At 39.6% G+C, this 14,137-nt stretch overlaps 1 protein-coding gene across 2 annotated transcripts; it reads left to right on the top strand.

The window, feature by feature from the left end:
- Nucleotides 1–1,014: 1,014 nt before the first annotated feature.
- On the top strand, nt 1,015–13,826 carry LOC100014233 (zinc finger protein 84-like). 2 transcript variants are annotated; one of them, XM_007504529.3, is made up of 4 exons: nt 1,015–1,386; nt 4,693–4,819; nt 5,499–5,657; nt 9,371–13,826. In XM_007504529.3, the coding sequence occupies exons 1-4, from the start codon at nt 1,363–1,365 to the stop codon at nt 11,632–11,634; spliced, it is 2,574 nt and encodes an 857-aa protein (XP_007504591.1). In that variant the 5' UTR covers nt 1,015–1,362; the 3' UTR covers nt 11,635–13,826. The 2 variants fall into 2 exon arrangements, with proteins under 2 accessions (XP_007504591.1, XP_007504592.1); XM_007504530.3 differs by lacking the exon at nt 5,499–5,657 and having other exon boundaries at nt 1,021–1,386.
- The last annotated feature ends 311 nt before the right edge of the window (nt 13,827–14,137 follow it).

The following is a 14,137-nucleotide window of genomic DNA, read 5'->3' as shown; positions in this document are numbered from 1 at the left end:
CCTTTTTTTTTTAATGGTGATCATAGCAGAATCCTTAGACTCAATGACTCAACCTTTTCCTTTTTTATTTTTAAAATAACTCCCAAATCTTCTGATCCTGTGTTTTGTAGAAAAGCTTATATTCTAAATCAGTGTACATGATCATACTTAATGATTTTTAAAATAAACTTTTATTAATATATTGTTTTTATGTAACAGATTTCTGTTTTTTCCCCACTCTCAGAAAAGCATTCCATTTTAAAAGTTTTTTTTTTTTAAAAGAGAAAAAAGAGCAATATTCTCGTTGACCAATATTCAGGTTTCATACCCAAAGCACTCTCCTAGGCCCAGCCCCAACCTCTGCAAAGGAGTGAGAAGAGGTGTCCTCTTATAATTTTCTTCTTGTGTCAAGCTTATTATTTGTAATTTTGCAACATTAATTTTGTTAATAAATGGTTCCATTCAATTACCATTTATAAAACACCTACTATGTGCCAGACACTGTGCTAACTGCTGGGAACACAAAAAGAGGCAAAAAACAGCCCTTGCCCACGAGGAGCTTACGATTTTATAGAACATCATACAAACATATATACAAAACAAGTTATATAGAGGATAAGTGGGAAATAATAATAAAGAGGGAAAACTCTGGAATTAAGAAGGGTTAGTTATGAATTCAATCACGCTTCACACTTCCTACCGGAGAGAGGTGATGGACCCAAGACACAGAATGAGATATGCTTGACCAGTCCTGGCTATTTTTCATGACTAGGCATATTTGTTACAAGAGTTTTTCTTTTCTTTTTTTCCAAGAGCAAAGATGAGATGGGAAGGAAAGCATATTTTTGTTCACTGAAAAGGCCGACAACCGACTCCAAGGCCAACCAAGAGACATGGGCTTTGGGAGATGCCTCGAAGATCCAGGAGGAGGAGAGATTCCCTCTGCTCCAGTACTATTCCAGCGCACTTCTACTCCTCCGGGCAGGAGGTGGCGCTGTGGCACAGGAGTTCTGGCAAACGCTAGGGTTCTGAGCTGGAGGGGAGCAAGAGTCCCAGGATGCCTCGCGTATACCCGGCAACTGCTGCCGGTTGCAAGGGGAGATCAGCTGGGGCCTGGGCTCTGGTGCTCAGGCTCCGGAGGCAGCCCAGCACAGGGCCGGGTCTCCAGGGGCTCGGAGCGGCCCAGGGACTAACTAGGCTTCCCGCTCCGACCCCTGTTCCGTGCTTTCCCCCTCCTGTCCCAGCCTCTTGAGGCCGGACGTCCTGGGCCGGACCACTGGAGGAGAGAGGCGGGAGGAAGAAGGAGGCGGAGGGAAAGGGCTGGACTCCCTTAGGCCTTCTGCGTCGCAACTTTCCCGGGGCCTGGGCACTAGACTGAGGGCCATGGCCGCGGCGGCGCCTGCTCCGGTGAGAGATGCCCCCGTGCAGGCTAAGCTCGGGAATGGGGCGGGCGGGCACAAAGCAGCAGTTCCTGGGTGCCCTTGAGTAGGTGCAGGCACCAAAGATCTATGCGAGACGTGGACACGGCTAGATTCCTATCCTTGGCCTTGACCCTGTGAACAGCCTGATTCAAATGGGCTTCCAGCAGCCCGAGGGGCAAGGGTACAAGGTCTTCTGAGCTGGAGATGCTGAGGCAGAAGTGGAGCGGCGCTGCCTGGCCTGGAGGAGCTATCTTCAGGGGGCGGGGCGGGAGTGCAGGATCTGAGAAGGCTTCTCCTAGGGCCACTTCACACCTCTGCTCAGCCAGGAGAGAGCGGTGCTAGTGGGGGAGTGGGCTCCAGGAGCAGAGAACAGCGTCTATTCACAGACGAGCTGGTTCCGGCCGCTTTGACTAGAACGGAGCGGGTACACCTGGGAAATGCAGAGTTCGGGCTGAATGGGGAGAGGGAAGGAACTGGATATGCTTAGCTTAAAGACAGGATTTAGAAGGTGGGTGAGAGGTTGATTGTTCTCTTGCAGGTAGTTGAAGGACTATATAATCTTGTAGCACTAAACTTTTTAAAGCTTTAGGGTGGGGTTATTTATTTATTGGCCAAAAGTCCCAAGGAGAAGGCTGTCATTTTATAGAAGTTGTCCAACACCTCCCCCCATTTCTCTCTCATACACACCTATGGATGCAGATCATCCCCTCCACTCTTCCATCCCACTTCAGTATTCCCTAGTAAGAAAGAAAAAAAGCAGACTTCGAAAGTCACTTAACACTGTTTCCTCATTTAAAAAATTATGTAGTTGGATTAGATGGCTTTGTAAGCCAGCCTTATATACTTGTGTGACCCTGGGTGAATCATTTAACCTCCATTTCATCAACTGTTTTCCTCAATTGTTAAATGAGAATGATAATAGCACCTACCTCCCAGGGTTGTTGCAAGGATCAAATGAGATTTGTAAAAGCGTTTAGCACAGTGCCTAGAACATAACAAGCATTATAAATGCTACTCCTTTCCCCTTTTGAGGGCCATTTTAACTATGGATCTACAATCCTATGGAATGCTGCGTATAATATCATACCAGTTAGATGCCTTAAACAAAAAAGACTGATAACTGTGACCAAGCATGACAATTTACACAATATTTAGCAATGTGTGTGTTTTTCTCTATATACGCCTGCATGTGTGTGTGCATATGTATTTGGACCAACATGGAACACAGTCAGCTTGGCTTAGAATTGAACAGGAAGAAAAGAGTAAATTGAATTTGCCTTTTGGAAATTACAAAGTTATTTTGATTCCTTGAGCTTCTCCCTGAAACAAAGATCCATCTTTTTAAAAACCAATGATCTTCTGTGGTGCTATATGGCTATAAAACATAGAAGTTTGTAGTTATCAAAGAATTGAAGTTGAGGATCATCCCAGGAGCCAGTGAAGAGGCACATGGTAGGCAGGAACAGGCTACAATAGATTACAAAAAAGGAATTAAATAGGAAAAGATGTATAAAGGAGATCTTCAAAGAAACATAATTGAAGAAGATGAACTAGTCAGATTGAGATTAAGGGACAACTTGGATGTCCAAATTGCATAGTGAGCCCCCTAAGGCAAATTTATGGGACACCATGGAGAAGAGCCATGGAGTAGGCATGTACAGATGAGTTTCTCCATAGATGAAGGATATTAATTGATATTAAACATTCCATTCCAGTGCTTGGCACAGTGCCTATTAAACACATAATGTGTTTAATAAATGTTTATTGATTAATTTATTGTTCAGAGTACCAGTATTTAGAAAAAGGAAATGACATTGGAAATTTTTGCAGTAGGTTTATAGTTCATAGATCCATTTGAATACTGAAGAATATAATTTTTTTAGTGTTTCCATCTTGTTGAGGTAGGACAAATTTTATCATTGAAACGTTCAGAGAAGGCTTAGCTAAAGTCACATAGATAATTATTGGTCAAACCAATAGAAAAAAGACTCACAGATCCTTATTACTACTTACCTAAGACTTTTTATTTCTAGAACAATGTTTTTTCAACCACATCTTTTCATTAGAAAACTATAAGTATAACTTGAGGGTTATGAGAAGAGACTAAAAATTTTTTGTGTTTAATTTGACAATAAAATAAACATATACAGAAACCATTAATAACTAACATTGTTCTCATCCTTGTATATATTCAAATGTATTGTAGTTTTACATAGTTATATTTTGAATTAACGTATAGGAAGCTTTGTGGTAGAGTTGACCTCAAGAGTCAGGAACCTGGGCTCAAATCACTCCTTTGAATATGTGCTGGCCAGATGAACCTGGGGCATGTCACTTAACCTCTCAGTGTCTAGTGTAACTCTTATCAATCAAATCAACATTTATTAAATGCCTACTATGTGTCAGGTACTGTGCTAAGTGCTGGGCCATAAATTGCAGAGAAAATGCCTAGGAAATTTCTCAAGGAATTCCCTACTTCAAAGAAAACATAAGTTTGATCCCTTCCCATAATTAGTGTAAATGAAAGTTTCCATATCCCTTCTTGCCAACTCCATTTTGTATTATTTTATAAAATCTTTTCCCTATTTCTGTTTTTTCAGTGGTTCTGTGTGCCATTGCCTTGATTTATGAAAGCCTGTTTATCCATTACTTAGGCATTGGAAATTTACAGTGTTTTTAGTTTTTCACTGATGGGGATTTTTAGAATTTTAAACTATATTTTTGACTTTTGTTTTTTATACCATAATAGGTTTAACATAACTTCTCCTGGCTACCTCCTTCAGTGCACTCTCTTTTGTAACAATACCTATTAAGCAAGACCACCTGATCATATCTGATGGCGTAGGCCTATGGTCCTTTACATCTCTTGAGAAGAGAGTATACTTCACCAGTTTTTCTCTAGTCAGACCAAGACCAGTTGTTGCAATGTTTTTTAGTGTTTTTATTTATATTAATATAGTCATTATGGATATTATTATTTTTCAAATTATGAACCTTTCATTTTTACATCACTTTCATTTCCAATATTTTTTCCACTGTCCCCCACAAAGAGTTATCTCATAACAAAAAAGTGGAAAAGGCAGTTCAGAATCAAACAAACCCTGCATTCTATGTAGTAATCTGTATCTATAGTCTACCATTTATCTTCCCACACTTTTCTGTATTCTTCAAATTAACTGACATTATTGGAATAATTTAGTAATTCCCTCTTTGAAACAAACAACTGCAAAGTCTATAAGAGCAGCAAAGGCATTGGCAAATGTAAATATCTATATGATGCTTGTTTTTTTAGGTTCCAGTAAAGTTTGATGATGTGGCCATATATTTCTCAGAGCAAGAGTGGAATATCCTGGATGATTGGCAGAAAGACCTTTACAAGCATGTGATGAGGGCCAATTACTCAACTCTAGTCTCCTTGGGTAAGTTGTGTTTACTAAAAAAATGTTAGATAGTTCTGTGGAATTGGATAGGGGCTATACAGGGAAAGACTCATTGGTTAGTTCTCAGTTAAATCTGTTAGGGAAGCATAAGACAGCACTTTATCTTGTAGGAGACTATGGTCTTGTTGGAAGTCAAGGCTTAGACCAGTAAAATAAATAAGAAATTCTTTATTGGCAAATAAAACGTTAAGACTATAATGAAGAAGCCAGTTTAGTGGGACATACTACAAGTAATAAGAATTTCGATAAGTGAGAGATTAATGTTTATTGAAATAGTTGGAGGGAAGCTTTGTGAAGGGGTAGAAATTTATTCCCAGTGAGAATGGGGAAGGGCATTTTAAAAAAAATAGAGAAGGGATTGAGTGTGGTCTTTGGAGAAAACTAACTCTCTCTCTCTGTCTCTCTCTCTCTCTGTCTCTCTCTGTCTCTCTCTCTCTCTCTCTCTCTCTCTCTGTCTCTCTGTCTCTCTCTCTCTCTCTCTCTCTCTCTTTCTCACTCACTCTCACTCTGTCTGTCTGTCTGTCTGTCTGTCTTTCCTTCCCTCTGTTCCCCCTCACCTACCTGGTGTAATATATTGAGTTTGTACTGAGGAGTAATAATCAATACATGTTTTTAGACAAGGGGAAATAAATTGTTTCTATGTGACCTTTCTTGACAGACTATACCATTCCCAAACCAGATTTGATATTCCAGATTGAACTAGGAGAAGTGTTATTTGATGGGAATTGGGGAGATTTGGAACAAGCAGAAATAGGAGTCAGCCTAAGTGCTTCTGAGCATTTCAACTTGAAGGTCACAGAAAAGCAACTGTTTAGGGGTAAGTGAGAACAAATAATTATCATGAAAACTGGTTCCTACTTTTCCTAGGCCATGGTTTTGAGAATTTTGAAGCATTTGAGAATCATTGAACTAAATATTCAAGGGTTCTCTTAGAACTAACATTTCCTAGTATTCTGAGGACTCTTATTTTTATTGGATTAAATAAGGTAGTATCCCTGCATTTTTCTTGTCATGTTCAGGATACCTGAAATTCTTAACTCTAAAAATTAAGAATGTTATGTTTTAGAGGCAAATGCTTAGCATTATGAATAGAGTTGTTAATGAATGCTGTTTCTAGTTCATGTTGACTCTACCTTCCCAGTGGATGAGGGGCCAGGAGGCTTCTTCAGAGATATCAGACATGTAGCCCACAGCATACTGAGTGGAATCTGAACCAGATTACAATGTAATTGAGAAATATTTAAGAATATAAATAAAAATACAGTTAAAAATAGCATTACATTTTAAAACTATGTCAATATGTGGCCTGCAGGGATCTTTGTATATTGATTACGACGCCTCTCTGAGTTTGTTACCAATACTCTGGACCCCTAATATTTTGCTCTTATAATAAGATACTGTGACTGCAAAAATGTGGGTTTCAAGACTTTTTGAATTGCCAAAACTGTAAAGATAATTTTTTAGTGTCTTGAGTTAAATCAAAAATAAGTGGTCACCATGGGAAAAATTCCCAAATATGAAATACCCAAGTCAGCTAGGTTTTATGGAGATTTTAATTAATACAAATTAAGGAATTAAGGAAAGGGAGAGAGACAGAGTAAGAGGAAATAGTAGGAAAAGGCCTAGGCCATGGCCTAAGCCTTAAGAGAGACTAGTCAGTCTTTAATCACTCACCACAAGGTCATTCCAAGCAAAACTCCAGAGTTCAGAGAGACACTCTAATTCAGCTTTCAGAGCTGAACTATCTCTAGAGGCCTCAAGCTCCTTCCTTTTAAAGAAAAATTTCTCTTGTGTCACCTCCCCTAAATTTTCACGTCTACCAGTCACAGTAGATGCTTTTCCTAGGACTGCCCATTCTTAGTTTTCACCACTCTTTAGTTCTCACCTTCTCTGGGTAGATTATATCTTCTGAGTACTTCACACCTCTTTGCTAAGCTTGCCCTTTGTAAGTTGCTTGACCTTTTAGTGATTAATTTGACCTTCATAGGTACTTAGCACCCTTTTGTATTAGATCTAAAAATAGACCTAGCTTAAGGTTTTGGCTTCACTATAAGTATGAGTTAGGGACTTTTCCATTGTTCAGTAAGGAGTTTTACAACTTTATCTTCCCCTAAAGTATGCCTAAGTATGGATGGAGTAATGTAAAGTTCTCAATACATTCCTGACCAAGTACCTTCATTGTTTAAAATGGGGAATAGCCTTAACCAAATGTTCCAAGGTAGAGTCTGAGAAATTTTAAGATTCACAATACCTGAGTTCTGTGGGTACCTAGTCAGCTTGGTAGTAGGGAATAAATCATGTGCCTAAAATCAGAATAAGACTAAAATGATAGCTAAGACTATAACAATCAAAATTTGAGCCTTATCATAATCTTTTTCTTTGTGAAGACAGAGTCACTGATAATTTCATCTGAATTAAGCAATAAACAGGATGCTTTATCCTGGATAAAGGGAAAAGAACAGTCTTGTGAGACCTGAAATTATTATATCATTTTATCAACATTATATAACTATATCACATCAGCATTATATAAATACAAACTATTATTATTACTGTTTACATTGCTAAGTTTTGTATTAAAAATCACAATAATAATAGATTTGCTTTGTGACTTTGAAGTTAAAAAGCAGTTTTTTATATAGTATGTCATTTGATTAAATTAAATACAAGAGCTTACAGGGTGTGCATTTACTTATTTTTGATTTTTCAGGCAAAGAAAAATTTAGGGAAGTAAGGTTACACAAGTGTAAGTGACAATTCAGGATGTGAACCCAAGGCCACTGATCTTTTTTTGCTACCTATACTACCTCAGCTTTGATTTATAATATGGAGCTCTAGCCCCTATTTTAGCAGTTGCCTCTCATCTTTCTTGTCTCATAATTTTTATCTAGAGGACAGCTTCCATATTCCTATGGCCATCTGCCCCAACATTTGCCTCCTTGGCAAAAAGAGTAAAATTCCTAAGTTAGCACCTTTAATCTTTTGATAAGCTGTTAATTATCCTGCTTGAAAACCAGGTGATCCCTCTGTGCTTTCTTTTAGGAAATATTTCTTAAATAATAACAAAAATGGGGGAGGAATAGGACCTGGCCAAAGGTTGGGGTCCATATACCTCTGCTTCTAAGAATTTATCTCTCATATTTAGTATCTTTAAGTAGGCTATCTAGAAACAATAAAATGTATTTTAAAAGTGGGGGTAAAAGTTTATTCAACTTGCAAATTTTGCTTTCAGCTGGAGAAGATATAACAGCAGTGTATGTCAAAATACCATTTTGTTATAATTCACATTCATATTCTCTGGATTAACCTGTTCAGCTAGTAGGGTTTGACATATGTTACTGGACACAGAAACCATAAGACCTGGTTTTTGCCAATGTATCCCTGAGTATGTTTTTCAGTTTGAAATTGGGACCCAGAAGTCTGGTAATATGTGTATTGGCAAAGTTATTTTATTTTACCAATTACATGTAATAACAATTTTCCACATACATTTTCTGAAGTTATATTAACCAATTGTCTGTCTCCCTCCCTTCCCTCCACCTTTCTGGAGCTGGTAAACAATTTTATCTGGGTTATACATGTATTTTCATGCAAAACATTTCCATAGTGTTCATTTTTTGTAAAAGAATACTCATATAACACCAAAACCTCAAAATAAAAACCCAAATGAACCAAAGTAAAAAGTTATATGCTTTGATCTGCACCAACTCCCACAACAGTTCTTTCTCTGGAGATGGATAATCCTAGATCATTGTATTGCTAAGAGTAGCTAAGTCTGTCACAGTTGGTCATTCCACAATATTACTGTTACTGTGGACAATGTTCTCCTAGTTCTGCTTATTTCACTATGCATCAGTTCATGTAGGTCTTTCCAGCCCTTTCTGAAATAATCCTTTTCGTCATTTCTTATAGCAGCGGTTCTCAACCTCTCAATTTGTAGCAATGAGAATACATAATGCATATCAGGTATAGCTGTAGCAAAATTACAGTTTTGAAGTAGCCACCAAAATAATTTTTTGGTTTGGGGTCACTGCAACATGAGGAACTGTATTGCAGGGTCACGGCATTAGAAAGGTTGAGAACCACTATCTTATAGCATTATAATATTCTGTCACTATCATGTATACTACAACTTATTCAGCATTTCCCCAGTTGATGGAATGTCCCCTCAATTCCCAGTTCTTTACCACCACAAAAAGAGCTGCTGTAAATATTTTTATACAATTTTTTTTTTATCTCTTTGGGATACAGAACTAGTAGTGGTATTACTGGACCAAAGAGTATGCATTGTTTTATAGCCCTTTGGGAATAGTTCCAAGTTACTTTCTAGAATCAGTTCTCAACTCAAAGTTTGATTACATTTGGCTAGTGATTAGAGATTTGGGGGCAAAATTACAGCTCCTCTGGGTTGATACCTATGAAAAGCTGGATTCTGAAGATACCTCAGGCTTAGTTGTAAAATGGGGAAATCTCTTTATTTAACTTTAAGGCAGATACAAGTAATGAAGGGTCTTTTCTTTTTAATTCCAGGGCACCATGGAGCTGCAAGAACAAAAGAAGAAGAAGGTGATTTAGATGATCCCAAGAGTCGGTGCTCAGAGGAAAGGACTGAGATTTCTACCATATATGATCAGAAAGCTACTGTGGAATATCTGTGTATTCGGGGCACACAGACTCCAATTCTGAAATTAGAAGACACCACCCAGAGTGACAGATACCTGAGCCACAAAACCTACAGCTCACCCAATCACCAGGAGTCTCTTCTGGGGCAGAAAATGTACTCCTACTCTGTCTTTGGGAAAAACTTCCCTGTGAAGGGACAGCTGGTGAAACACCATGGTAACCATACAAAGAACAAGCCATGCACATGCTCAAAATGCAAGGAAAAAGTTAGAAAGCAGCCTGCCTTACATTCACATTATGGGAAGAAGTGTTTCCAGTCTAGTGAATGTGAGAAGAACTTTAGCTATAGTGTGAACCGGCATTATCGCCAGTTCATACCTGTAGGGAAAAAACTATTCCAGTGTTCTGAATGTGATAGGAGCTTTCGATGGGAGGCTGGTTTGAAATCCCACCAGAGTTTGCATAGTGGAAATGGACAGTTTTCCTGCAGTACATGTGGCAAGGTTTTCATTCGGAAAGCTAGGTTTATCACCCATATCAAATTACACACAAGTGAGAATCCTTTCCATTGCTCAGTGTGTGGCAAGAGGTTCTTTAAAAGGAAGTACCTCCTTAGACATCAGCAGCTACATTCAGGAAAGAGGCCCTTCCAGTGCCCTGAGTGTGGCAAGACTTTCTGTCGAAAATCCTACATGAAGGCCCACCAACGTTTACATAGTACAGAGCGACCATTTGCCTGCACACAGTGTGAAAAGGACTTCACTCACCAATATAAGCTCACTGAACACATGAGGGTACATAGTGGAGAGAAGCCTTTCCAATGCCCTGAGTGTGATAAGAGCTTTAGTCGAAAGTCCCATATGAAGGCTCATCGACGTTTACACAGTAGAGACTGGCCTTTTTCCTGCAGAGAGTGTGGCAAAGGCTTCACTCAGCGGTATAGACTCACCAGACATATGAGGGTACACAGTGGAGAGAAACCCTTCCAGTGCACTGAATGTGGCAAGAGCTTCCGACAAAAGGCCAGCCTTCTTCATCACCAGCTTATGCATATGGGAGATATAGCCTTTCTCTTCAAGTGCCCAGAGTGTAATAAGAGCTTCCACCAGAAGAAAAGCCTACTCAATCATCAACTCATGCACACAGGTGAGAGACCCTTTCAGTGTCCTAAGTGTGATAAGAGATTCCGCCTCAAGGGCAACATGAAGGCCCACCAGCGCCTACACAGTGGGATCAGGCCATTCTCCTGTGGAGTATGTGGCAAGGGCTTCACTCATAAGTCTAAACTGACCAGCCACACCAAGGTACACACCGAGGAGAAACCCTTCCAGTGTCCTCAGTGCAACAAGAGCTTCTGCCACAAGAGGAGCCTAACTAATCACCAGTTGGTACACACAGGAGAGAGACCCTACCATTGCCCTGAATGTAACAAAAGCTTCTCTTCTAAGGCCTATGTGAAGGCTCACCAGAGAATACATAAGGGAGAGAAGCCATTTTCCTGTAGTGAGTGTGGCAAGAACTTCACCAATCAGTTTAGGCTCACAGAGCACATCCGAGTGCACACTGGAGAGAAGCCTTTCCAGTGCCCTGAGTGTGACAAGAGTTTCCGTCAGAAGAGAAGTCTCATCAACCATCAGCTTGTTCATACAGGTGAGAGACCCTTCCAGTGTCCTGAGTGTAATAAAAGCTTCCGCTGGAAGGCTGGAATGAAGGCCCACCAACGTCTCCACAGGGGTGAGAGGCCATTTCAATGCCCTGACTGTGACAAAAGTTTCTCTTTGAAGGCCTATCTGAAGGCCCACCAGCGAATACATAAGAGGGAGAAACCATTTTCTTGTAGTGAGTGTGGCAAGAACTTTGCTGATCAGTTTAGACTCACAGAGCATATCCGAGTGCACACTGGGGAGAAGCCCTTCCAGTGCCCTGAGTGTGACAAGAGTTTCCGTCAGAAGAGAAGTCTGACAAACCACCAGCTTGTACACACAAGTGAAAAACCCTTCCAGTGTCCTGAGTGTAACAAAAGTTTCCGGTGGAAGGCTGGAATGAAGGCCCATCAACGACTGCACAAGGGGGAAAGGGTATTTTCCTGCAGTGAGTGTGACAAGTGTTTTTCTAAACAATCTAAACTTGATGAACATATCCAAGTTCACAGTGGAGATGAGCCTTCCTAGTGTTGTGAATGTGATGTGCTTCCATCAGAAAAAAAGGAGCCTTGATAACCACCAGGCCCACCAATGTCTACCCAATAGTGAGATACCCTTCTCCTGTAAGCAAGGGAGGCAACGACTTCTCCCAGCAGTCCAAGTACATCCCTCACATGAACTTACACACCAAGGACATGCTCTAGAGTTTCCTAAGTGAACTAGATGCTGAACTCAGCAGCACTTTGGACTAATAACAGGATCATTGGAGCTGAGATAGGACTGACAGCTTCAAGGATGTCCTTGAGCTTCCAGAACATGAAGTGTTCTCTCCATCCTCAAATTTCCTTAAGCACTTTGTCTAAATCTCCACTGCCTCTATTATGCTCTCCTTTGTGTATCATGCTTACCTATGTGCATGGGATACCTGTGTTCCCCCTTCACCCCCACTCCTGAGAATGTAAGCAACTTAAGGGCACGGACTGTTATTTTTTATCTTTGTATCCTCAGCATCTAACTTGTGCACAGTAGGCACTTAACAAATGTTTCTTGAATTTAATTGAATGTGGCAAAACTGTTGATTATCTGAGGATGGCAACTGATCAACAAGCCTGGGAGGTCCAGAACCAAGGGCTTTTGTTATGCAAAGTTGATGGGCCACCTAGTAAACTTTGAAACTTCGTATTGTAATCATGTTTCTTGTTCATTTCTGGAAAAAAGTGATTCAGTCCCATAATCCAATTCCTGCTTCTTGCCCACTACCACTGAGAAGCTTCTCCCTCAAATTCTGAGAGAACTTTGAAACTGAAACCCATATGGAAAAATAAAAAAAAATAGCAAAGATTGAATCCCATTACCCAGCACTGTGCCTAACTATTCTTCAGGCTTGTAACTCCTTCTAGAAATAATGGTGTTATATTTTAGTGGGATGGACAAGCCATTTGATATCTAGATTCAAATTTTTAAGTGGTGCAAAAAGTAATAACATTCTCAATCTAAAGAGTTTTAGACTGAGGCAAGGTATATTCAGAGGATACCTAGAATCAGGTATTGTTCAGAGACCCCTTACACCAGAAGATATAGAGCAGGACTTGAATTGATGCACAGTTGAATCAACCATGTCTCATCCTGGACCCAGTTCCTGATTGCTGGGGCATAGTATACCCCATCATTAATTTTCAGAAATGCATAGCAAGCAGTCAGAACCACTCCTCATATATACTGAGTTGACCACCCTTAGGACAAAGTATATAATTCTGGCTGGATATAAAAATATTGCCAGTGCCTTTGAGATAGGGGAACAGCATTGTGCCTGGTCTTTAAAAGGAGGCAAGGGCTGGAAGAAGCTTGTAACAGGAGAGACCTCTTGAAGGGGACTTTATAAACCAAGAGAAATCAATTTTCTGATCAACTACAACTTAAATAAAAAAGCAATGACTTAAAACATGAGCATATATATATGCCTGTCATATGGCTAATTAATGAAGTCAGCCCAATAATACAACTATCTTCCACAATTCCAGTCCTTGATTGCATTAGACTTAAGCCTAGGGGATATAATTAACCTTTGAGAGAGGCATAGATCGGTGAGGTTTCTCTTGCTAGCCTTGTAGTTACCCATGTCACCATAGACATCAAACTGTTTGACTTTTGGGGCCAAGTTTTTCCTCTTTTTGTGGGGTAAGACGTATATCATATGTCTGTAGACCTTGAACCATTTCATTATTTGCCATCTTTTGACCCTGTCTTTAAATAATGCTACTATCTGTTGGGGGAGTACCAGGGTTATATACATTGAGGGTTCCTTTTTTTGGTTTCTTTAGTTTTTTGGTTGCCTCTGTAGTTCCTTTTTTTGGCTCTTGAAAATCGATGCCTTTTTTTAATGCCACAACAACTTACCAATATATCATTTCGCTTTATGAACCTTGCTTTGTAATAAGAGTTAGGTAAAAACAACTGTCTTTGGCAATGTATGCAGCATTTTGATGCCATAGTTCCCCACTTCTACTAAGAACAAAGTGTTTTGACATCTGTTCTTGGGACCAGAATTGGTCACTGTAATGTTGAGTTCTGCCTTTTAGCATTATTTTCTTTTGCATTATTGTAGTCATTGTGGATAATGTGCTATTGTTGCTTACTTTGTTCTATCAGTTTGTATAAGCCTGTCTGTGTTTCTTGTCTTTTACAGTGCAATAGTATTCCATTACATTCCTCTGCAACAATTTGTTCAGCTGTCCCTAATCAATGAACACCCACTATTTCCACTTTTCAACTATCTCAAAAAGCACAACAGTTTATTAAGCAAACTATAAATCTACCAGTATAAAACCACATGCTAACAAACAATTTCCCAACTGTTGCATAGAAGAGACTTAGTAGAGGCCCAAGTAAAATCATCCTTTTGATTTCTAAGATAGGAACAAGATTCAGAGTAGTTTGTTTTAGGACAGACATTGCTGTCTCATCTTGGTTATAACATTCAGATACTGCCACTGGCCAGGGGTAATGTCACCCAAGAAGAAGAAATTAAGTC

Source organism: Monodelphis domestica, chromosome 5, assembly GCF_027887165.1.
Source record: "Monodelphis domestica isolate mMonDom1 chromosome 5, mMonDom1.pri, whole genome shotgun sequence".
NCBI classification, from domain to species: Eukaryota; Metazoa; Chordata; class Mammalia; order Didelphimorphia; family Didelphidae; genus Monodelphis; species Monodelphis domestica.
The sequence above is the reverse complement of the archived record's forward strand: the minus strand, read 5'-3'. Positions and strand labels throughout refer to the sequence as shown.

What these genes read in the sequence shown, in the direction of transcription:
- LOC100014233 (XM_007504529.3), top strand. Translation starts at nt 1,363, where the DNA reads ATGGCCGCGGCGGCGCCTGCTCCG. An exon ending in CCGCGGCGGCGCCTGCTCCG is followed by an intron (nt 1,387 to 4,692) that starts GTGAGAGATGCC and finishes TTGTTTTTTTAG; the next exon opens with GTTCCAGTAAAGTTTGATGA. An exon ending in AGAAAAGCAACTGTTTAGGG is followed by an intron (nt 5,658 to 9,370) that starts GTAAGTGAGAAC and finishes TTTTAATTCCAG; the next exon opens with GGCACCATGGAGCTGCAAGA.